Here is a 26,131-nt window from a genome sequence, read left to right as displayed (position 1 = left end):
TCTCAATTGTTTGTTTAATGGACCAGATTTCATAATTTTCCCTAGTTGTTGTTTTTCACTTTTGCCATAAAATAAGGCTAGCAAAACCCTTTGCACTGTAACAGAGATAAAACTGAAAAATTTGGTCACAACTCTACAGCTTGAGAAAAACAACGTTCCTGTTTGTCAAGGAGTGATATAAAGTGCATTTTTCCGTAATTGTGAAGTGGTATATTATTTGTCCAATTTTTAAGAGAAACAAAGTGATCTTTTAAGTATTTAGCACCTTTTCTCAATATTTTTAGGATCTCAATCCAGACTCTGTAAGAATTTAATGTTTCCTTAATTAGATTTCTTTCTTCTTTTAGTGGGAGAATAACAAAACAAAACAAAACAAAACAAATTTATACTTTGCATTATGGTATCACAGCAGAAAAATTCAAATTGTGACCCAGAAAACTTCTGAAAAACCTATTTGAGATTTTTCTTAACTGAAGGAACATTAAACTATGATTTAGTAAATGGAATCTGGTAATAGAAGTCAAAGTAATTACTTGGAACTCAAACTAATTTATTCCTTTAAACATGCTTTTTATATCCATTATGTCACTTGATCTATATAGCCTTTCCATGACAAAGCATGGAATAATAAAAACTTCCAAAAGTATATCTTTTCCCATGAATTGTCTCAACTACCATATTTACTAAGATTTTTGCTTTGTTCATCCTTTAAGTTTAATTAGGTGTGAAAATCAAAATCCTTTTTACAGAGTGTTTGTCATCCAGACTTTGATCTCATTTTTCTCTGACTTTAACTCCTTCACCTGAGCCAGATTGTAGGTGTTCCTTAAGATTTAATTATTGGTCCACTTTTTATTTTTATTATTTTAAAATTACTATTACTACTATTTTAACCATGTATGTTCTTCCTCGGAGATCTTATTTGCTTGCAGAGTTAACTTCAATTACCACTTTCACAAGATGACTTCTAAAAACACATCAGAACTGACCACTCTCCTGAGAATTTGACTTGAATTTCCAACTCTTTGCTAGACACATTTTTAGAATGCCTTCCCGGAGGAAGCTGTAACTTAGTGTTTCTCAAATCAAAGACATCAAAAGATATCTAAGGTTAAGTTCAGGTTCAGATTTGTGTGTATGATTTAGTGTTTGCATATATTGCAAATGTGTCAAATAAATTTTGATTTTCCATTAATCATTTTTTTCTTTTTTTCTTTTTTTTTTTTTAAGATTTTATTTATTTGACAGAGAGATCACAAGTAGTCAGAGAGGCAGGCAGAGAAAGAGGTGGGAAGCAGGCTCCCTGCTGAGCAGGGAACCCAATACCGGGCTCTGATCCCAGGACCCTGAGACCATGACCCAAGCAGAAGGCAGAGGCTTTAATCAACTGAGCCACCCAGGCGCCCCAATCCATTTTTTCTGTACAATAAACTCAGCCCTCAACTCAAGTCCTATGTGTACAAAAACTGAAATTTATCATCAATCTGATAAAATGTGCATTACATTTTTCAGTCTTCCAAACAGTTCTTCACATACCATCTTGAATTTTGATAGTACATTTCTGTAAGTATTAAGCATCACATAGAAAACGTGCTTCTCTGGAATTTAAATCAGTTTTCTTAATCACTTTGGCATTGTTCTTTAAACTCAATTCTGAATGATGAGTTGGCAGATCCAAATGAATTCCACCCAGATTCCTAAAGGGTTGTCATAATGGGTTAAGTTAGTCTTTCAACACAAGGGAGTATTTACCGAGCCAAAGGCCACTGATAATTGTCAAATGCCTTTTATACAAGGAAGTCTAAACTAAGAAAAAATCCTCCAAAATATGATAAATTTTAGGTGGATTCAGGGGTTCTGGTCATTTTAAGAATTTAAGGGTAAACCCCTGTAGAAGTGGGGGAATGTTCCAAGTTGCCATTTTTCTCCTTATAGCTTTACAAAGTTTCTGGACGATAATCACTCCAAGGATCTAAATCCAGAATCCAGACTTTGGAGCATAGTGATATTCATCTAATGGGACACTTTGACCCACTTCTTTAATCTGAGCTCCTTGGCAAATTTTGGTAGAGGCGGGAAAGGGAGTATTGGGTTATCTATCACCTCCTTAAATGAACTGTCGAGTTAGTGACTATAAAATGAGATATTCTGTTACGCATTAATTGGGAAGCAAACGTAGGTAAAATCATATAGAGAGGGAAGTTAACCCTACAGGAAATAAAGTAACCGCAGTCCTTCTGACATTCCTCCACAAATGACTCCGAGGGCCCGACCCGCCTTCCGGGCTCTGCGCACGCCGCGGCGGTGGGGCCGGAGGCCGGAAGGGCGCGGCCGGGGACGGAGCGGGTGGGGCCGGGGGCGTGTCCTCGAGGAGGCGGAGACAATATGGCCGCCCAGAGCGCTTGGAGGACCTAGGAGGCGGCGGCCGGGGCCACGCCCCGAGCGGGAGGGCCGCTCTGTGCGCGTCCGCTCTATGATGCTTGCGCGCGTCCCCCGCGCGCCGCGCTGCGGGCGGGGCGGGTCTCCGGGATTCCAAGGGCTCGGTTACGGAAGAAGCGCAGCGCCGGCTGGGGAGGGGGCTGGATGCGCGCGCACCCGGGGGGAGGCCGCTGCTGCCCGGAGCAGGAGGAGGGGGAGAGCGCGGCGGGCGGCAGCGGCGCTGGCGGCGACTCCGCCATAGAGCAGGGGGGCCAGGGCAGCGCGCTCGCCCCGTCCCCGGTGAGCGGCGTGCGCAGGGAAGGCGCTCGGGGCGGCGGCCGTGGCCGGGGGCGGTGGAAGCAGGCGGGCCGGGGCGGCGGCATCTGTGGCCGTGGCCGGGGCCGGGGCCGTGGCCGGGGACGGGGCCGGGGCCGGGGCCGGGGCCGCGGCCGTCCCCCGAGTGGCGGCGGCGGCCTTGGCGGCGACGGCGGCGGCTGCGGCGGCAGCAGCGGTGGCGGCGGCGCCCCCCGGCGGGAGCCGGTCCCTTTCCCGTCGGGGAGCGCGGGGCCGGGGCCCAGGGGACCCCGGGCCACGGAGAGCGGGAAGAGGATGGACTGCCCGGCCCTCCCCCCCGGATGGAAGAAGGAGGAAGTGATCCGAAAATCTGGGCTCAGTGCCGGCAAGAGCGATGTCTACTACTTCAGGTACCGCCCTGGGGGCGGGGAGGGTCAGCGGGGTCAGGTCGGGGTCAAGGGTCAGCAGCTGACCTGGGCAGGGGATGTCTTGATGAGAGCAGGGCCCGAGGGAAGTGGCAGAGACAGGCTGGCCTGGTAGTTGAAGGTCCCTGAGCTCTTGGGTGAGAGTTGACCCCAGTACAGTGACAGGGCAGGCACAGTGTCTGAATGGTGGGAACCCGGAGGGCGTCTTAATGTTGACGGTGCTGGGGAAAATGTTTGGTGGAAAAAGGGTACTCTCCCGCAAGGATGGTTAGGCCATAGAAGGGTTAAAAGAAGGTGTAATTCATCGAAACTATAAAACCCAGTCACTGTTGGCTCCTGTCCCAGCCTTTCCCAGATTCATCATCACAAGAGTGTTTAATCATGCACATGTGGAAGAATTCGCTATCTGCAGTAATAAGGTTTCAGTTACTTTGTGAGATCCAGAAAAGTTTGGTATAAAGTAGCTACTTGGAATGCCTGAAGTTTCCTGGAACTGTCTTGGTGTCGCAGAATTTACTCACTTTTGAAAACTGAAACACTGTAATATGTTGTTAGACTCCTAGACCAAAATTTGTCCCCAGGGGATGTTTGGCAATGTCTGGGGACATTTTTGGTTCTCATACCTTTGGAGGGTATGATCCTGGCATCTAGTGGTTAGAGGCCAGGGATGTTGTGAGATATTCTATAACACACATGATTGTCCCCACACAAAGAATTACCTGGCCCAAATGTCACCAGTTTGAGAAATCTTGGTCTGCATGATTCAGGTTTTTACCCTGATGTGGTCTTGCAATCCTGTGGTCATGCTGTCCATGTCATTGGATAATCCACTAAGCTGAGAAAAATGCCTGTGGCTATTGATATCAGTGGAATTTTGTTATCAAAAAATTTACTAACTTTTAAAAATAAACCATCCTATTTATAGAAGAGAGTATAGACATGTTATATTCAGAGGTGTGGAGGGCCATTTTTTTGGGCCGATTGAATCATTTTTCGGGGAATACATTTGCGTGTTGGAGCCCGTTATTGTCTGTCATTTAGCCATTGGAATAATGTTTTAAAGGATTTACTTTCTTCATCAAGTAGGTTAATACATTGGCCCTGAGGGGGAGAGGGGAATACACATACATACACTCTACAATGTTTATGAATTGAGAGTACTTTTTAATAGACTTGAAAGGTTAAAAAAAAATAATACAAATGTGTGTGTGTTTATACACACAAGAATGTGATCACCAGTGCACCTGGGTGACTCAGTGGATTAAGCCTCTGCCTTCAGCTCAGGTCATGATCTCTGGGTCCTGGGATCAAGCCCCAAATCAGGCTCTCTGCTCAGAAGGGAGCTTGCTCTGCTCCCCCCACCCCCCAGCCCTCAACCTCCCCCATCCCCGCCTGCCTCTGCTACTCGTGATCTCTCTCTGTCAAATAAATTAAAAAAAAAAAAAAAAAAAAAGAATGTGATCACCACTGGAAAATATATAAATATGAACATATTCCTGATGGTTGTTCAAATATATGGAAGAATAGTTTCTGTAAATTTATTTCACCTTTTCAAGAAAAAGAAATGAAAGTGGTGTTGCATTAGAACTTATTTTGTCACTTGATCAGAGATCACTTGTTTTGAAATCTTAAATGATAAAATGGCAAACTTATTCTAAACATTCAAAGGTGATTATCTTATATTTCTCCATTATTAAATACTAAATTTACTTCAGTAATACTGAAAAGGTTATTGTGGAACAGTTGTTACTCCTCTCAAGTTCACTTGTTTCATTTAGTGCTATTCACAATTGCTCACTTTTGCACATTCTTTCCTTAACAACTTATGTTTTCCTTCTAAGCGGATAATATGCTATTTTCTAAGTGGATAATATGCTACTTTCTTTCCGTGAACTATGTATTGACTTGTAGCCAATTATATTTTACAAGAATATTCTGTGTCTGGGATTGAACTCCTTGAGGAATAGGTGTCTAGTCTATTCTCAGTAGAGCGTCTTAGACTTTGAATTTCACTCTCTATGGCATTTCTCCTGGGATATAGTGTGTTTGGTTTGGGATGACGTATTTGTTCAGACTAACTTTGGGCTATTGCGAAGTGTTTTTTGTTGTTTTCCTTGCAGTAGCTGGAAAAGTTATTTAAAAAAGCATCTTGCTGTAGTGCTAATTTTGATTTGTGGTCACTTAATATTTTTTTAAATGTGTTGTAAATTTTTCAGTGTTAACTTTTTAAATACAAACTCAAACATTTTATGGTATTTACAAAGAACTTTCCAAACAAATTCATCTTACAGTAAATGAGAAACCAGTATAGTGATACTTTCAGAATTAAAATGTTTTTATTAGTGCAGCATGATTTGCTTTTTACTTATGCAAAATGAAAAGACACTTTGAATAGATTTGTGCTGCATTATGTTTAGTTCAGGGTTGGAAGGAATGTTGTCTAATTGATTACTGACTACCTACAACATGTTAATTACTTTTCAGGATTGTAACACTCACTGTTGATAACCTTCTGTGAGGTTACATTCAGAGGTAGTGCGACTCAGGGTAGCATGATGTGGTATTTGTAGTACAGCAGTTTTTCTGACTTTGACTTCCTTTTGCCATGATGAATGGTGGAGGGCACCTACTCATAGTGAAGGTGAATACATTCTTTTTCAACCAAACTGTCACACTTTGCATATCAGCATCCCCATATATGCCTCAGTCTTCAAAAAACCAGTAGCTCCGGGCGCCTGGGTGGCTCATTCGTTAAGTTTCTGTCTTCCGCTAAGGTCATGATCCCAGGGTCATGGGATTGAGCTCCCTGCTCCTTGGGGAGCCTGCTTATCCCTCTCTCACTCCCGCTGCTTGTGTTCCTTCTATCGCTGATTCTCTCTGTCAGATAAATAAATAAAATCTTAAAAAACAAAAACAAACAAAAAAACCAGTAGCTCACAGACACCAGGCATCTCTGTTGATAGGTGGGTTAAGAGTTAACGCTCCCCTTCCCCCCAAAAAAAGAGTTAACGCTCCCATCGGTAATGTGAACACCTGCGCCCATTTGTTCACACAGATTCTAATAATGCTAACTCTTGAATTAGCCTGCCCCTGGGGAGATTAATTTAAACAAATCTGCGCCTGTTAACGTAGAGTGTGGCTTACACTTATTAATTGGTCTGAAATTAAGCTCAATCGTGAAAGCCTCAAATTTTGGTAAAATTGTGTTTTGGCTGTTTCCTGAGACTACCAGGTTCTAATAGGAAGGCGTGCCTTGAGTTGCCAGTTAAGCAGTATAATTATGCCTCCTGTCAGGATTACTGATAGTGTGTGGCAGTTCATACATTATCATATAAAGTATGTTTTTAAAAAAGGTGTGGTTAGATAAAGTGCTGGATCCATTGGTAATAGTTTCTGAAAGTTTGTTGCCATCATATAAACCCATTATGTGAACAGTAATTTTCTAACTGGTCTACTTGACTCCTGTCATTTCTAGTTTTTGGTTCCCTGCAGTTGCTGACTGGTATTTTTTGAAATTATTTTCCTCTGCATAGGAGGACCCTATGGGAGCCAACTCATGCTATTTTTATCAAGTCTAAACTTGTTGATTTCTAGACTTTTAGTTATCATTAGGTTAAAGATCTGGGAATCATGGCAAACTGTTAAGCTGCTGTCATAAAATATGTGGTTGGAGTTTGGAAACAATAGTAAACATTTTTGTTTCTTGTGTCAAAATTATGATGCATTTGTACCTGATCACTTCCCTGAAAAAAGGATACAGGGGAACCAGAGAACAATTAAAATTATCATAGGGAACAGGTGCATGAAGAGAGACTAAAGTTATTTCACTTTGATCTGGAAAGAAGAGGACTCAGAGGCAGTAAAACCGAGGTCTATAAAATCATGAATGAATGATAAAAGTGGAAGTCTAGGGAAGGCAGCAGCACACAGGGATGAAGAGGTCAGGAGTTGGTCTTCTAACTCTGCACAAAAGCATTTGGTGCAACCTTGAGCTTGTCACTTACACTTCCTGGTCCTGTGGTTTGTCAGTTTGTAAAGTGCATATGCTTTTTACCTGTACCTCATTGTGTTACAAGAATTCAATTTCAGGTCACTGAAATAAATACGTAGATCTCTTAAAGCTTCAGATATGTTTAATGACTAATTAAGGAAAATAATTCATTAAAGTTGTATGGGCTGAACATACATGTAGGTTTAAAAAAAATGTATACGTATATCTGACTTGCTACCAGAGATTGGTATGCTGCTTTGAGGGCATGAATTCTGAGTCACTAAGCATGTCAGAGTTCAACCAGGCCTTTCCCTCTTTTTTTTGGCCTTTTATCTTAAAAAAAAAAACACCAAAAAACAAAACAAAACAAAAAACCAAAAAACAAAAAAACCCAACAACAACAACAACAAAAACCTCTGCCTTGTGTTCTTTGTTGGGAAAAACTAGCTGAATGGACCAGGGAAGAAACTCATCATCACAGTTCTTAAATATTAAAGTCTCTTTGGCTTTCAGTAAATTGTCTTTTCCCCTAATAATTGGATTTCTGGCCATCACTATAGTTTAGCCTGGTGTCCCATCTGTTACTGCACTATTTACGAAGAACCTATGGCTCTCTCACATAGCTGTCTTTCCTCCTAGTACAGTACTGAACACATAGATGCTAAATAAGTGTTTACGAATTGACATGACTCTTAAAAATTTGTGAAACAAGTCTTAAATGACCTGTTAGCCATTGCTTTATATTTTCTGGTGGTGTGCTGGAGTGAAATTGGTTGAGATAGGAAGTCCAAACATTTTCTAGTTCCTTATTTTCATCATTAATATTGAGGATATTATGGAAGGCCAGAAAGCATTTTAGAGATACAGGTACAAGGATAAGTAAATTGCTCGTAGTGCAAAGATACAAGTGAGAAATCAACATTTGAATTTCATTGAGTCTAAGTTTTTTTTTTAGCATAGGATCTTATGTGCCTTATTTCTTTGTGAGTTTTGTGTCACAACTCTCATAGTTTTGGCAGACATTAGTATTATTTTTTTTAAAAAATACTTTACATATATTATCTTACTGGGTTCTTAAAACACTGTTATCTATAGGTACAATTCTCCATTTTACTGATGGGGACTTAGGACAGGGAAGTTAAGTAATATGCTTGAGGTTGTACTGTTGGTAAGGGCAGAGTTAGATTCCTGATGCAGGGGATTTAACCCCAGAACTTTTAACCACACTGTTCTCCTGCCTCCCGTAGAGATCCCTATGTGTAATTCTCAAATATTGCAACATTTTATGCCTAATTTACATTATTGAGCTTGGCAAGCTACTAAAACCATGCAGCTAGTTACTATTATATTTGTACCTTAAGTTGACAAAGGGTAAATTTTAAATCCTCTTTGGTACTGAAGCTGTTATACCAAAAGATGATCTTCCAGCTCTGTGTAATATTGGAGAAGAAAAAAAAAAAAAGGAAAAAATTGTAAATTAACATAATTTAAAGCAGTTTTATTCTGGATAATAGAAGCGGTCATTTTGTTCAGAAATGTTTCCCACCTTTTCTCTTACTTGCTCTCCATATATATTTAACTTAGGATTGACCCTATTATTTCTCAGATATTCATATAGGCAGTATGTTCCCTAAGGAGCAAGCTATAGGTCATCTTCATTTTTAAAAGTTTTCACTTAGGGGCGCCTGGGTGGCTCAGTGGGTTAAAGCCTCTGCCTTCTGCTCAGGTCATGATCCCAGGGTTCTGGGATCGAGCCCCGCATCGGGCTCTCTGCTCAGCAGGGAGCCTGCTTCCTCCTCTCTCTCTGCCTGCCTCTCTGCCTAGTTGTGATTTCTCTCTGTCAAATAAATAAAATAAAAAAAAAAAAGAAATTGAGGAGAGCTAAAAAAAAAAAGATCACCTTATTAAAAAAAAAAAAAGTTTTAACTTAAATTAGAAGAAATCACATTGTAGCTTGAGGGTTAAATGTAGCTTATGAGATAGTTTTATATGTTTCCTGCAAAAAGCTCCTGTGCTTCTTTCAGAGTTGAGGTAGAATTGAAATGTGCCCTACAGACCAATTAAAAAAAAAAATCTCTTTAGTTGGAGGGGGAACTAAGTGTAATGTTTATTACTAAGTGCTTACTGCATAATTGCAAGTTTGACTTGCTTCTAATCTTTTTTCTTCCTTTTTTTTTTTTTTTAAAAAGCTTTATTTATTTGATAGAGAAAAAAAGAGCAAGCGTGCACACAAGTGGGGGGAGGGGCAGAGGGAGAAGCAAACTCCCCGCTAAGCAGGGAGCTGGACAATGGGCTTGATCCAGGGACCTTGGGATCACGACTCGAACTGAAGGCAGGTACTTCAGTCAGGTACTGACTGAGCCACCCAGGAGCACTTTTAGTTTTTTCTTCTTGATATTGCCTGATTGAACCCTGGATCTGGAAATAAAAGATAAACAGCTATGGGGAAAACTGTGCTCTGGTAATTCTTTCTCCGCTGTACCATCACAGCTGTTGGTGTTGTGCTAGAGGAAATTTTGTTAGGGTGCAACACTGCCATCTGTCCTACATTTGATTTTTAAAAGCTGACATGCAAAGTCTCACCTGCCAGAACCCCCACAATACCTGTGAGAGAGGAAATACATAGCTCAAAAGGAACCGACATATATTCTAAAAATAATCTCAAACAAATTGATGATTTTTTTCAAATTGCTTTTAAAAAGTATCATTTGTGAGATAATACTCAATTATCTCAATAATCTCAATAATATACTCAAACTCAAAATTTAATTTTTCATAATTTTAATTAATGGGATAGAAGCTGGTCATTTGCAAAGGTGGTAATACTTTGTTAATATTTTGACATATTGCCTTCCATTCTGTGCGTATATGTGTTTATGCTCTTTTATTGTTCTTTTTATACTGGAAGAATCCATATGTAAGATCAAGGATGAGTGTCCTTAAAATAATTTCTAACATGTATGCATGTCTTTAAGGCCTTTTCCAGAGGCCCCTAGCTCTTTTTTCAAAATATAGTCTTTTTGGGTATACTTACCTGACTATTTTTTATTGTGGAAAAATTCAAATACCTGCAAAAGCAGAAGTAGTTAGACAAGTATCTCCCATGAGCTCATCAATCAGTTTTAACAGTTATCAACTCCTGGCCAAGCTTGTTTCATCAATATTCAACCCCCTTTTCCCCATTATAGTTTGAAATAACTCCCAGATGTTTTTAATTTCTGACATTTCCACAAGTGTCCAGAATAACCAGTGTTTTTCCTTTTTCCTTTCTCAAAAAGTGAGTACTTTAAGGCAGTGGGCTGAGATTAGGTATAATTCTACATTTAGTCATTTTTTATTTTTTAGTGGATCACCCTGGCTTTCATTTTTTTCTCAACTATGATAAAAGAGGTAATAGAATTTGCTATAAGTAATATACTGTTTACATGTAATATTTGTTCCATAAATGCTAGTTTATGGAATGAGAATGATTGACACATAATTTGGATTATATTTAAGGTCTTTTATACCATTTGTGTTGGTGATTCCTTAAACATATATGCTAAGGAAAAAGGTGGAATGCTGTCACATTTTACCAGCAGTCAAATTGTATATAATTTTTTTCCTTAATAGTGCTTTAAAAATAATTCTCTACTCCAGTCCCAACTGCTAAGGAAATTCTTTAATGCTCCATTTTGCCCAAACTCTATATTTAAAAAACAACAACAACAACAACAACAACAAAAAACTACTTTTCACTTTTCAGGGAATATATTCATTTTGTATATTTTAGTGTTTATATTCTAAACATTTCAGTATAGAAATTTTCAAATGGATATATAAAAGTAGAGAAAATCATATAAGAAATTATCAAGTATCCAGTTCAGCGATTGTTAATCTTATTTCTTCCATATCCCATTCCACTACCCCGACTCAGTCTTCATTATTTTGAAACCAATCTGACATCAGATAATTTCATTCATAAATGACTACTTCAGTATGCTCTTTGTGAAGATAAAACTTAAACTTGTAGAAGTTTTATAACCATGCAGAATTCAGTATTTCAATACTAGAATACAAGAGATGCCAATAAGCAGTTCGTGATTATTTACCTGTTACTGGTGGCAATTGTTGACATTCCGCTACTTCATTCTGGGAAAGTTTTATGGAAGAAGTATAGTGTGAATTGGTATTTCTGGGCTCTTGGGGATCAGGGTTGGAGTCATGCATTATAGATTAGGTAAAAGGTAAAAGATATTCAGCAAAGGACTGAAGAGGGAAACCATTCAGCCTGTTCAGAATAAATAAACCAATATAGTTGGAGCAAAGGTCACTGGGTTCAGAAGAGTGGAAAGTAGGTTTTAAAGGTTCTGAGGAGGTAGAGGAAAAAGACTCTTACACGCAGGGCTAAGATGTTTGGCTTCCATTTGCTAATGGGTTAAAGTCATTGAAGGCTTTTAAATTGGAACTCTGGTCAGAGTGGTGTTTTAGGAAGAGTCCTTTGGATAGTTGAGAATGCAGAGACAAGCAAATACAGTCACTTATCTTGTCCTGGTGATTTAGACCCAAGGTGATAAAGACTTGATTAGGCAACAACAAAGGAAAGGAAGGATGGATTCAAAGGTGAAAATGAAGGAACTGGATTTAGTAACTGACAGGATATGGGAGAATATGAATAAGGCAAGCGGAGATAAAATCTGCGGAGGAGGGCTGAGGATGGGTCACTTTAGGACAGGCCTGCATGTAAGGATTGGGAGGAAAAGAGTTAGAGACAGGGGATGACTTGTAGGTAGATTTCTTTGTGTTTATGGCATTCAGTTTTGAGGCAATGGCATGTATTATTTAAATTAATTGATTTGGCAGTTTTCTGATTATATGTTTTTGTACTGACGTACAAAAAGTTAATTTTAATTTCAGATCTTAGTCCCAGCCAAAACTTGACTTGTGGAGACACTTGTCATATAAAGTCAGAGAAATCTTTTTCTTTTAATACGTATTCTGTAGCTAACAAGTAAGCTTTAATATTTGAAGAAGGTAGAAAATAGGGGCGCCTGGGTGGCTCAGTGGGTTAGCCTCTGCCTTCAGCTCAGGTCATGATCCCAGGGTCCTGGGATCAAGCCCAGCATCAGGTTCTCTGCTCAGCGGGGAGCCTTCTTCCCTCTCTCTCTCTCTCTCTCTGCCTGCCTCTCTGCTTACTTGTGATCTCTCTGTCAAATAAATAAATAAAATCTTAAGAAAAAAAGTAGAAAACAAAAGAAAGTTAGGTGTTTCTTTATTCTCAAAACGTTTCCAGTGCTGTAGTTTAGAGAATTTTTAGTGTGGAGGTTTTTATTATTCCTCACAAAATACTGTTGGCAAGTGATGCACTTCGGAACACGACCTCCGGCCGCATAGCCACCATCTGCTGTCCGCAGTGCTCCTTGACACTCATAGGCCGGTTTCACCGTATTGCACTCTGATTATTGCCATCCCTGCAGTTCATCCTGTTAGAAACTGGCTTAAAGATATATTTGTGTTTGCTCAGAGTCTGGTCTCCTCATAATGTTTGACTAAACGTCATGATGATCCGTGTTACCCAAGTAACATGAGAAAAGAGGTTCTGCTGTGTTAGGGGAGTGTTTTCAGAGCGCAGTTGCACGGCAAGCAACAGGTTTTCAGAAGAATTAGTTTTTATATGGAAACTGGCAAGGCATGTGACAGTTGCTAGCTCAGGGAATGATGATTGCCATGAATTTATAGAGTGATAAAATGAGAATATTACTAAATTAAGATGACCACAATTTAAGTAGTTTCTGTATCTCAGTTAAGTTTTTTTTTTTTTAAGTTGAAAGTCAGATACCAAATTTCTTTCTCTTTGATAATCTGTAGTTAGAAACCTCTAAGGATGGAGTTAGGCTTAAGAAGTGCTTTAAACAGTTTAGGGGCGCCTGGGAGGCTCAGTGGGTTAAAGCCTCTGCCTTCGGCTCAGGTCATGATCCCAGGGTCTTGGGATCAAGCCCTACATCGGGCTCTCTGCTCAGCAGGGAGCCTACCCCCCCAATCTCTCTCTGCCTGCCTCTGTGCCTGCTTGTGATCTCTGTCTGTAAAATAAATAAAATCTTTAAAAAAAAAAAAAGTGCTTTAAACAGTTTAATCAAAATGAAAGCAGGGGTGCCTGGGTGGCTCAGTGGGTTAAGCCGCTGCCTTCGGCTCAGGTCATGATCTCAGGGTCCTGGGATCGAGTCCTGCATCAGGCTCTCTGCTCAGCAGGGGGCCTGCTTCCCTCTCTCTCTCTGCCTGCCTCTCTGCCTACTTGTGATCTCTTTCTGTCAAGTAAATAAATAAAATCTTAAAAAAAAAAAAAAAAAAAGCCTCTGTCTTCGGCTCAGGTTGTGATCCCGGGGTCCTGGGATCAAGCCCGGGCTTTCTGCTCGGCAGGGAGCCTGCTCCCCGTCCCGCCGCCCCCCCCACACCCCCCCCCCCTGCCTGCCTCTCTGCCTTCTTGTGATCTCTGTCAAATAAATAAAATCTTAAAAAAAAAATGAAAGCAAAGACACAGTTCAAATGATGAAATGTTCTTACATGAAAAAAAGTTCATGTCTTTTAATTTAATCATTACTTTAGGGTATTTGAAGGGTAGGAGAAGTTAAAGGTGAAATCACAAGTCGGTTCAGGACTGGCGTATCTGGGGGCAGTTGGTAGGGAATTTTTTTTTGTGGTTGAAAGTGAAATATTAGTATTTCATTACTGGGATTACAGGTAATCACTTTGGTTAGAAACTGAAAATGACTAATATCCTTCATTAGTCTTCTAGAATTTTTTTTAAAAAAGTAATTTTCCTAGGTTGTAGTTTGCTGCTTTTAGAATAAAAGCTTAGTCACGTTAAGTTCTGGTGTGTGGGGGACTGCAATTTACCGCAGCCATCTTAGAGGACAGACTGATAACTTAGTCTGGGTTAAGACCAGAGCTTAAGTGACAGGCAGTCTTTTTGTTAATCTAACATTATTTCATCTGCCACTGCCAGGTTTGTTTTGGTGCTGTGCACATATGTTATATCTGATGGGCAGAATTCTTATTTAACCATTCCCTTGGGCCTTGTCTTTCTGTATGCTTGTCTTCATCCTATACGGAGGAAGGTCCCTTGTTTAAAAATCTCCTGGGGCAGGCAGGTTGCTGTTCCATTTCTTTTCTTTTCTTTTTTTTTAAAGATTTTATTTATTTGAAAGGGAGAGAGCACAGCAGAGGGAGAAGCAGATTCCTTGCTGAGCAGAGAGCCCGATGTAGACAGAGCTCAATCCCCGGACTCTGGGACCATGACCCAAGTTGAAGTCAGCTGCTTAACTAGCTGAGCCACCCAGGCACCTCTAGGTTGACTTTTCTTAAAGCACCAAAGACAAACTATAGCAGTTACAGAGAAGAAAATGGCTTGTACCACTGTGTGTATGACGAGTACTTGTAGCTATCCAGTATGGATGCTTCATAGAATTCCATCTTATGACGGGGGACAGTGAATTTGGTATGAATACCAGACTGGTTACCAGTTGATATTCCACCTTTTTTGGGGTATGTTGACTGTTAAAACTTGATTTCCACTTTCTTACTTCATTGCTAATTTAGTTATCAGTGGAATGTCTTAGACCTTTCAGTTTCCATTTGGTTTTTAAAATTAATAAACATAGGAACAGTTTAAGCCATATTAAACTGCTAATCTAGATCATAAACTAGGCAATTACATTTCATGAGTATGGACTTTTAACTGAGTTCTTAAGTATTTAGATTTTCTTAATTTGGGGAGGAGTGTTTAAAACTGATCTCTAATGAGCTTTGTTCTGTGGAGGAATGTTGTAGTGAGGCTCTAGTATGCTTTCAGCTGCAGTAGGTAACTGGTATTCCAGCTGTTCATAAGGAATGACTCATTGCAGGGCTTACTGGAGAAATTAGTCAATTGATTTCTTAAAGAATGACTTTCGGGGCGCCTGGGTGGCTCAGTGGGTTAAGCTGCTGCCTTCGGCTCAGGTCATGATCTCGGAGTCCTGGGATCGAGTCCCACATCGGGCTCTCTGCTCAGCGGCGAGTCTGCTTCCCTCTCTCTCTGCCTGCCTCTGCTTGTGATCTCTCTCTGTCAATTAAATAAATAAAAAAATCTTAAAAAAAAAAAAAGAATGACTTTCTAGTTGTCTCTAAGCCAGATGCTTAAAAATAATAGTGCTTATCTTTTTGGGAGAAGTTGCTACCTTAGTATTTTCATCTAATGGAACACTAGTCTCTCGAAACTAAGTCCACTCTTAAGCTCAGCTTTTATTGCACCAATGAGGTGTCTCATCAGAGTGATATCTGATTGAGAATGTCGGTTGTGACCTCCTTCTGTAGGTTGCATTTTAGAACTTGAATTGTGTTTCAGGAATACTTACATTATGTGATTGTGGGGAAAAAAATCCTGTGATGATCATTTTTTGTCTTGACGTCATTGGTGGCAGAATACCATAAGTTTGTGACAAAGTGCAGTGTGTTGGTTTGGATTTGACCCGAAGAGAAGTTTTGCTCTTCCAGGGCAGTTTTTTATTGTTTGGTTTCCCGGCCAAAACACTCTGTTGTCTTCCTCTTCAGTCATTTTTCATTTATTGTGGTCAGTTTGTACAAGGTTAAGTTCTAAATAGGACATGTTGGCTTTTGGAGAAATATTTTAGAATTCTTACAGTTTTCTTCTGGTAACATATCTATGCTGACATTAACAGTTGATTTTAGCAAATTTGGCCCCGAAAATTAATTAGATGAGATGGGGCATTCTTCCTATAAAATTTTTCTTAAAGATGAATGCTATATAGCAAAAAAAAATTTTAGGAAAGGCTAGTTTTCTGTATAATTCAGGCACTTTTATAATTTTTTGGCTTTGACAATATTTCTTATGATAAGTAAGTTATCCTGATAAGCTTCTCACGTAGGAGTTTGGCTAATAAAACTCATGTCAGCAATGTACAAACACATTTGCAGATGTTTGCCTTAGTTTTCTGCTTTGAGTCGTTACATTAGGGACCATTTAAATATTGTCAGAATTCAATATTTTTTCTTTTGTAAATGTGATTTCAGATTGTTAGTCCAAAGAATATATGGGTTCCAAGTATTTTTATGTGTGTGTTTTTAATAAGAATTGTTGACTTCAGAAGAGTTTTTTCTGAAGTTCTGATCACTGCTAACATTGTGTGTATGTAATACTTACAAAAAAAGAAAAAGCACTTCAGAAGTCAGTTTAGAAATAAGTTTGTAATATTGAAGACATTTGCAGTGTGCGTATTGTGCTGTGCGTGCAGTTTGTACAGGGATTCTGTCCGTGGCTGCTGAGTGATCGGTGCGCTAATCTGCAGTAACATCTGTTACGTACTCCGTTGGTGTACCTAGGGGAGTGTAATATTCTGTGATACATTATGTCTTCTTACAGGGAAGTTATGAAATTCCTTTAAAACTTTGCCATTTTTTTGAGGAACAAAGATGTAAAACATGTAAAATTCTGGTGTAACAATCAGGATAGGAAGAAAGAGTGAACAAAGGTTTATGTACAGATCTAGGGGAAACATTGTAATTTTTTGTACAATGAATGTTCTCTTTCTTCTAGTCCGAGTGGTAAGAAGTTCAGAAGCAAACCTCAGTTGGCAAGGTACCTGGGAAATACTGTTGACCTCAGCAGTTTTGACTTCAGAACTGGAAAGATGATGCCTAGTAAATTACAGAAGAACAAACAGAGACTGCGGAATGATCCTCTCAATCAAAATAAGGTTGGTGAATTTACTTAGAGCATATGGTTGCTATTTCAGAAGCTCGCCACAAAGTATCTTACACTGTAATTATGTCACTAGAATTTTGGCTGCCTGAACCTCCCAATCTCTCCCCCCTCCACTCCCCCCCAAAGTCCAAAGTATTTGGACTTACAGATCTGATTAATTTCCTGGTAGTTTACAATACTTTACGTAAGTAAATTGTGCATAGTTGAAAATAGTATTTCAGTGTCTGTCTAGGCCAACATAACATTTTTGGCCCACTGGGACTGTTTACAAAAGATTTCTGTGTTGATGTTAATTGACTCTCTCTTTTTTTTCTTAAAAAATATTTCCTATTTCCCAAAGAGGCAAATTTTAATGTGGCAAGTATGCTTACCACATAGTTTATGCTTACCTATCAGTTTTCAGAATTAGGATTTGAGAAAGGGCAATTTTTATTTTGACTTTTTATGATGCTGAGGTTAATGACTTCTAGCAGTAATATTCACATCCTAATATTGTGATTGGAGATTTTTCCATTAGCTCTAAATTTTATTGAGCTGCTTAGTTGATGGTTTATTTTATAAGAATTTAAACAGTAGTATTTGGATTATTTTGCTAATTTAATTGTATCAGAGCACCCAATATCTTTACCAAGAAAGGCCCCCCCCCCCCCCCAGGGCAGCTAATCTTATATACCCATTTTGATTCAATTTTTCTTCCTCCAAATTTCAGAGATCTGTGTGTATTTCCACCACTGTCATTTCACAGACTATGTGAAAATAGTGGAGGGAAAAGTAAGGGCTTTTCTTTCCAGGGTGTGCATAACCTTGATACAACCTCTCATGCTGCTTGGGAGTACTGTGTTCATTTTAGGAGCCCGGAGGCAGTGTGTAGGATGGGATGGGCTCTGGAACCAGGCAGGCGTGGTTTGATGTACTGGCTCTGTCACTTATTAGCTCAGGCAGTCATGGGTAACTCTTTTTAACCTCTGATGGCCTCAGATCTCTCATTTGTAAAACTAAAGTAATGAACTCTTTCCCTTTGCATTATTGCAAGGAGTAAATAGAAATTTATATGAAAACATCTAATAAAGTATTTGACCCATGTGCGTTCCTCTCCTTTCTCCACTGTACCTTCCTAAGCACCAAGCTTCCTTGGTGAACATTGCTTGGTGGCCAGTGTACATGGAAATTTTTTGACCCAAGATTTATTCCTCTGTATCTTTTTACTCTTCCTGAAGATGATACAGGTCTCTGCTTTATGTCCCTCTTTATTCAGAATTCAGCTTAATAGTTTGTTAATAATAGTCTAATATCCAAAAATTGGTATGGGAGACCCAGTACATTGTTTCTTCATCTGTTGCATTGGTTACCATGCATCGATTTACCGTAGGGACATTGTCAGGTACCTTGTTTCTAGGCGGAATGGGAAGGGAAGGCTGAAATTGCTTTCTCTGTTGCTTAACTGTGGGGGTTACTTTGGGTTGATAGCTATGAAGGTGTTAAGAGTAAAAGATGGTGGTGGTAGAGGAAGCATAAAAGAAAGTGATAAACTGTAGTGTGTATAGCTCTGTGATTCAGCTTAAGAAAACCCTTATTTTAGGTTGATTTTTCTCCTTAAATATATAGAGCAAAATTAAGATTTAGTTTTCTAAAACTGCCTTTAAAAAAAAAAACTAACCACAATGCTGGGTACCTATCAAAAGAGGTCAGATATTTATGAAATGAATGGGATGCTTTCAAGCCGCCCTATTGTTTTCAGAATCACAGTTAAACTACACTAAGTATATGAAGATGTGTTCTTGATAGTTACGATTCTCTAAAAACCCAAAACTAATTCGTCTCTTTAGTTTGTGTGCACCTTTACGCTCTAGCTGCGCTGGACCGCTCACCGTCCTGCACCATGGCGTGTGCTTTCAAGATTCTGCTTGCTCATGTGCTGTTTCCTCTGCTTGGAATGCGCTTCCCCCCTTCCCCTCCATCTGGTGAACTCCTCCTCATCCAAGGCCCAGCTCCATTGTCTCCACCTCTGTGAAGCCTGCCCCTGCATTCTCCAGGCAGAACCAGTCCCTTCTCCCATAATACCTCCCTGGTGCTTTGTCATTGTATTTGTGATTGTTTGTCTGCTTCGACTAGACTGTGAGCTCCATGAGGGCAAGGACTGTCTTTCTTTTCTTTTCTTTTTTTTTTTTTTTGTATAGGTAGTCCAAAGCCTAGCACTTGGTAGGTACTTAGTAAAATGTTTGCTTCATGTTTATTTGAGTTAATATCCACCTCATTCCAGAAGTTTATAGTGGTCATAAATATTGAATAAATTAATATACCATACATTATTTTGAAAGTGCCTTTCATTGTCATTGTTTTCTGAAGTTTCTGTCTGAATTTGGGGGGGGGCATAGTCTTATTTTTGCACCTGATTTTATCTTAATTAAGCAGTCACAAAAATGGAGTTTTGAAGTTTTAAAAATAAGCTGTCTTTTGGAGTAATGCCAATATTGACTATCTCTAAAAAAGCAGAAAATATTTTTGTGGCTAATTCTGTATTATATCTTTTTTAAAAATAATACAGTATGAAGAACACTGGGAGATATAAATCGGTAAATGGGAGTGTTAGCTAGTTTTGGTATATATTATAAACTTGGCTAAAGTGCATAATTATGTTGTTTTTGAGGTTTTTAAAAACCCTTGAAAGAGGGATGCCTGGGTGGCTCCATTGGTTAAGCGACTGTCTTCAGCTCAGGTCATGATCCCAGGGTCCTGGGATCAAGTCCCCAGAGGGCTCCCAGCTCAGCGGGAAGCCTGCTTCTCCCTCTGCCTCTGTTTGCCACTGCCCTGCTTGTGCTCTCTCTCTCTCTGACAAATAAATAAATAAAACTTAAACAAAAAAACCCTTGAAAGAATTTGAGATGTTATTAAAATAAACTTCGAAATAGTTTAAATTGTAGTTTATAATGACTGATTATAAACTGAGATCTTAGCATATGTTCCATATCAAAAGTAAGTTTACTGGATGCATAATACTTCAGGTATGGTAGAGAAAATATCTTTTGAAGATCTTTGCAAAGTGGCAGTTATTTTAGGATGAAAGGGTATAGTGGAATGGGCATTATCTTTTGATTAATATTTACTGTTTCTGCAGTACCTATTCCTTCTTGTCTAAGTCTCAGTCTTAACCTTACTCTGAAAATCTGTTCCATTCTTGATCATATTGTGCCTTACTGATTCGCCACTACCATAGTTATTTCCAGTTGCCACCTCCGTCTTTCTAGTGGATAAAGTGTATCTATCAGTTAGGTTGTTGGAGCTATTCCATTAGGTTAATGGAAAAAGACTAGACAAAGATTTGGAAGTCCTCAATATGGAGTTTGAAGTGATGAGCAGCTTTCTCCAAATCTTACTCCCAGGAAGAAGTTATAGTTACATGGTGATGGAAATGTAGGCACCAGCCATGTGTGGCTGGCTAGTGAGTAGTGGGAATGTGGCTAGTGAGACTGAATAACTAATTTTTAGTTTTATTTAAGTTTAAATAGCCACATATTTCTGGTGGCTACTGTACTGGACAATATTGAGAGCTGTGCCTCTCCATATGTAAATAAGACAACAAAACCTTTGCTTAGAAAGCTAAATATTTAGGCATTTATCCAGGCTTTGATCTTTTAAAGAGGGATGTTTTAAGGTTTCAGAGATATGACCCTCAATTTAAAAAAGGAAGCTAATTTCTTAAAAGGGTAAGTTTCCTTAAAAATGTAATTGGAAAGACTAGAATTGGATTTAAAAAAAGAATAGAGTGATTCCGGGTGCAAAATATGTTTTGGGAAATCCAGTAGTTTGGTTTTGTTGTTAGCAGTTCCTTTTGTTTCAGTGTTTCAGATGTGTAAACATTAAAATGAAATTCTTACGTTTCTAGTTCTTAACAGCACTGAAATGTGTATAAATTAAAGCTACAAAACGAATACTGTCCAGGTTCCCTAACGTTAATGTGACATATGTATATTTTATAAAATGCTTACAATATATATTGGTATGCAACAAGTTATTTTTTTAGATTGGCTTGTCAGTGCTACTAAGACCTTGGAAAGACTCAGTTCTTTCATCACATTCTCTCTTCACACAGATTTGATACATTGGGAAATAAAGAGCATCACGTTGTCTTATACGGAATTAGTTGTATAAGTCTGCCATTACTGATTTCTCATAAATTACTTTGGTTTATGGTAGTAGTCTATTGTGATTTTATAAATACTTTGTCTTGGGTTCTATATGGCTGTGTCCTGGGTATGTAACCAAGTGATGTAGAATGTACTTATTTTAATTATTCTCAACAAAATAATAAAAATTCTTGTAGTGAGCTAATATATCTTGGGGGCAGTATCTGTAGTTTGAGAAACTAAGTGAACAGCTAGTGATGGTGGGAATCAGATTGGGTATTGGATATGGAACGGGTGCAGTGTGGAGAATGGATCTGGGAAAAGATGAAACTGGAAGTAGGGATAGTGGGCTGTTGTAGTCTAGAAGAGTGATGGCAACTAATGCTATAGCAGGAAGTCTGGAAAGGTAAGAGATTCAGTCAAGAGAAATTAGGTATAAGTACTGATGATTGTGGAGAGAACTTTTCATACCTGCTGCAGTTTTGGCTTGAGTCACTTGGGGGTGAAGATCGATAAAGAATAGGGGAGGAAGAGCAAGTCTGGAGATGGGGTGAAGAAGATGGGTTAAAACTTTTATTTCTTGGAGTCCTGACGGGTTAGGTGCCTGCCCAGGAACTCTGAGGTCACACTTTGAGAACTGTCTTTGTAGATTGTCGTAGCTTGTTAGAATTGCTTAACAAAGGTGCAAATAAGAGAAAAGTATCTTGTCACACTGTTAGTAGTGAATAAATGAATAAATTAATTTTGTGGAGAGTAAGAAGGAACTTCCAGAAAGGTAGTAGGAGAATCAAGAAAATTTGGTGTTCTAAAAGCCTAGGAAAGAAAATTTTTGTTAAATGACATGGTGAGGTCAAGGGGGATAAAGACTTTGTAGTAACCATTGGTTTCCAAATTAGAAGGCATCTGATAGCCTTTCATAACCAGTTTTGAGGGGCCTGGTCTTAAGAAGTCTTTCTTAAAATGCTAGAAAGTTTCTGGGAAATGAGAAATTAGAAGCAAAATGTAGCCTGCTTATTTAAAAGTTTTAAAATTTAGATTTATTATTATTTGATTAGGTAATTTGTACACAAGGTGAAAGAATAGTCAGTAAAAAAAGTCTCCCTCTCCAGCCTTTCATGTGTGGTCTTCTTCCCGAGACGAAACTGTTATTAATCGTTTTTTTTTGTTTGTTTGTTTGTTTGTTTGTTTTTTTTGTATGGCCTTCCAGAGCTTCTATACATTTAAAAACATGGGCATATATGTGCATTTTTACCCCTCTCCCCATAAAAATGGTTAGACTACTCTTACAGAGCTTGAATGAGAGGTGAAGGAGAGAGGACAATATTTAGAATGTGTGACTAAGGAACATTATTATTTTTTCCTTCAGTGTATGAAAGAGGCAAATAGAGAAGACAGGCAGGTGTCCAACCAGAGAGAACATTCTTCAGGAGGCCCTCCAGGAACCTTTGAACTGAGTGCAGTATTTTCTGTTAGGAGAGAGTTTTCTGAGGAGAGAGTTTTATCTTTATCAAATTCTCAAAGGAAAATAGAACTAAGGAAGTTAATAATGACTGTTTTAGAAGCAGGAGAGGAAGCAAGGCCTTGGCAAAAGATATGAGGCACCAACTCACTTGTATCTCAAATTAGGCCTTTGTTGAACAGATAAGGGATTTTTTCAGTTATTCCAGTAGTACCTTAGGGAGCTGACTTATTTGTATCCTTGGGACCCCATGGTCAATTAACTAGTACTAATGAACTCTGTGGTAGGGTCAGTTCTAATTACCAGCCCCTGATAGAGTACACTGTGTGGTAAGAACTGCCTCTTGGATTCTTCCTAGAATCTTTCCATCCACACTGGAAACAGTGACCTCATTCCTTCTACCAACAGTCCTGACCTTTAGAGAAAGTAACTAAAATCTTTGCGAAGTTGCTGGTGTCCTCTTCATCAGTGTATTAAGCATTTGTTGAATGGAGTGTCTTCTGGTATCTCTCTAGTGGATATAGTTGGGGGTGAAAAGAGGGAGTGAGCAGATCACAGGTGAAAAATTAGCCTTTGTAGGCCTTGAATTCCTTATAAGGGATTATTGGCATCTCCCTTAAGTATGGGCCACTGTTCAGTTTCTGTTAATTTGAAATGTAATAGACAAAGTGGAAGTGAGCAGCAAGTAGCTATTACAGTAGTCTGCTGATAAATGATGATAGCCTGGACATGTGATGGTGGGAAGAAGCAGTTTCTAGATATGTTTTGAATATAGAATTTACAGGATTTGCTAATGATTGGGTGAGGAAGAAGAGAAAGAAAAGACTCAAGTGTGAGACCTTAGGTTTTTAGATGAGTGGGAAGATTGGGTTACCATTCACTGAGGTCACCTTAGGAGAATTTATATGGATGGATAAAACACATTTTAAACATGCATAGTTTGAGTTGCTTATTAAACGTCCAAATGGAAGTGTCATGTGTGCAGTTGGTATGCTGATGGAGAGGGCTCAGCTGGAAGGTCGTTGGCACATAGGTAGTATTCTGAGTGATGGGACTAAAGGAGATTACCCAGACTTAAGGATCCCAAACCAACCTCTGAGAAAATCCAATAATTAGAACTTGGTTAGAGTAGAAGGAATCAGCAAAGTGGGTTGAGAAAGAATGTCTAGTAAGATAGAGACATGGGAGAGGAGAAAGCTTCAAAAAGAAGAGTGGTCAGTTACATTGATGCTGTTGAAGGGTTGAGTGGAGGAAGACTGAGAAACTTCCATTGAATTTGGCAGCATGAACCTAATTAATAACCTTGGTTTTCAGTGGCAACAGAAGCCAGATTTTAGAGGGTTTAAAATGAGTGAGAGAGAAAATTAGCATGGGCAAATCTTTCAGTAAATTTTGTTTGGATAGAGAAGAGAATCACCAGATGGTAGATAAAGAAATGCTCATTTGGTTAAACTCCCAACTTAAAGGACTTCGAAAAGTTTAAGAAGAATGGGGTCTGTAGCACAAGTGGAGAAACGGCAGAGGTCAAGAAAGTTAGGTACATTTGCAGTATGATGATGGTGGACCATAGAACCTGTGCTGGGTAGGGTGGAATGTGAAAGTAGTTAAGGCCGAGGGAGAAAATAGGGCAGTCAATGGATAGGAGATATTGCTGGGGTGAAAGAAATGCAGAGGGCGGTTCTGAGGAAGTGAGCTGCAGTGATAGGAAGTAGGAATTGGAGAGTTGGATGCTTGATTGAGATACTGGAGATGGTGTCGTTACTAGTATTGACAACCCTGTGGCTGTAATTTTAGTTGAGTGAGGGTGCGCAGAGGAAGAGATCAAAGGACTCAGGGTGTTGGGTGAATTATCCACATGGATAATGAGGTCTCGCAGAAGGAGGACAAGAGTTGGAATGGAGAGAAAGACTGAAATGGAAACTAAAGTCTAGCGAGAAAGGGAGGAGAGGAAAATATAGTATAGCCAGATACGAGCTTCAAAGAACTGGTATTTTTAAAGGATCAAAAATGGAGAAATTATTTGAGAAAAATAGGAGAGTTATGATAAAACCTATACCACCTCTTGGCCCTTGGATATGCAGTTGAGAGTGAGAAGGAAAAAGGGAGAAAGGAGTTGGGGGAGGGAGAAAAAGAGAAAAGTTTGATTTGAGAGAACCTGAGGGGCTATAGTATCTTCAAGGGATGGCCAGGACAGTAAGTGCAGGAGCTGGAGAGAATGTTTAGAGAAAATATTGAGGACATAGGAAAGCCTAGTCGGTCATTCAGGAGTGTACGGTATAAGATTGGGAGTGGGTTGGGTCAAAAAAGTTTAAAACCCACTGAACAATGGGATAGATGAGTGAATGTACAGAATATTACAGGGATGAGTGATGGGTGATAATGTATGATCAGAGGGAATTGACTGTTTGGTTACTCCTGAGATTGGAATGTGATATGCAGTGGTATTAATTGATAAATGTTAGAACAGAGTATACAGTTGAAATATGGTCCTGACTGTGGGCTGTCTCTGTGACTCAGACAAAGACACTGGCCAGATACCTATAAGTATATGTGCTCAATAGTAATAGATGGAGGAAGTCTTGGGACTGTTTCTCTTACATTGATAATCTCAAGGCAGATAATACAGGTGACTATTCTTTACATAATAAAATTGAGATGGATATTGTAGACTGCATTAAATTATATTATCCACCTATTTAGCACCCGTAAGTTTAAAGCAGAAAATGAGACTTGAAGAGTAAGGTCTTCATAACCAAAGTTTTACATATAATAGACATTTTATGCAATCATTTATCCCACAGAAAATTTTTTTAGCACAGTCTATGCTTAGGCATTATTGCAGACTCTGAAGATAGAGCAAGGGAAGTCCCTGTCATTATAGACCTATAGGTCAGGAAGAGAAACCCTACAGAAAATGATTTGTGTGACTATGTCCACAATTTTCCCAAGGATGTATACACAGCTAGTGTCAGGCTGGATGTAACGGAGACAGTTTCACAGAGTAGCTGCCTTAGTTTGAATAGAGCTGCTCTGTAAGTATTGGGTTGAAACTCATTCCCATCTTTTGCATAAGTCCTTTAATGACCTGCTGTTCGCTAAAGCTGCAAGAAGTTATTTTTCAAGTAGAACTCTTCAAACCTCCAGCTTTTCAATTAACTACAGTCCTTTTTTTTTTTTTACAATTTTTTTACAAGTCCTTTTTAATGAGCTCAAAGTGTAGTCCACCTTATTTTTTTAAAATTTATATATATATATATATTCCCATTGATCTCCTTAAAAAATCTTGTTCCTCACTTGGGATTTTACACTAAGTGGATTTTTCAGTACAAAATCATAGATCCCAGATATTCTTTACTTTTTTGTAAAAGCTTACGGAGTTGCCACAACTTTGTGAATATACTAAAAAAAACAACTGAATTGTAAACTGTAAAATGGTGAATTTTATGGTATGTGAATTGTATCTCAATTTTTTAAAAAATTGAAAGATAATAAAGTGCATTGTCTTGATTTTGTGAAAAGGAATTAACTATAGGCTACTGTACATATTCTGGAATAAATCTGAAATTATTTTTTGATGATAATACTGGTTTGGTCTAAAGACACCACTCAGGCTCTCTTGTGAAGCAGGAGATGGCTTTCCTCCTGGAGAAGCTTAATAGGTTTAAGTTCCTAAATTAATTTCTT

General features: G+C 38.9%; 1 protein-coding gene across 2 annotated transcripts in view; it reads left to right on the top strand.

Annotated features, from left to right (window-relative positions):
- The first annotated feature begins 2,480 nt into the window (after positions 1-2,480).
- MBD2 (methyl-CpG binding domain protein 2) overlaps positions 2,481-26,131 on the top strand; it is a 70,031-nt gene continuing 46,380 nt past the window's right edge. For both annotated transcript variants that reach the window (XM_046024758.1, XM_046024757.1), the window contains exons 1-2: positions 2,481-3,122; positions 16,697-16,856. In XM_046024758.1, the coding sequence (XP_045880714.1) occupies positions 2,584-3,122; positions 16,697-16,856 (699 nt within the window). In that variant the 5' untranslated portion in view covers positions 2,481-2,583. The remainder of the gene's footprint in view (positions 3,123-16,696; positions 16,857-26,131) is intronic.

The sequence above is a fragment of the Meles meles genome, chromosome 12, assembly GCF_922984935.1.
Source record: "Meles meles chromosome 12, mMelMel3.1 paternal haplotype, whole genome shotgun sequence".
In the NCBI taxonomy this organism is placed as follows: Eukaryota; Metazoa; Chordata; class Mammalia; order Carnivora; family Mustelidae; genus Meles; species Meles meles.
Note: the sequence above shows the minus strand (reverse complement) of the source record. Positions and strands in the feature narration are given on the sequence as shown.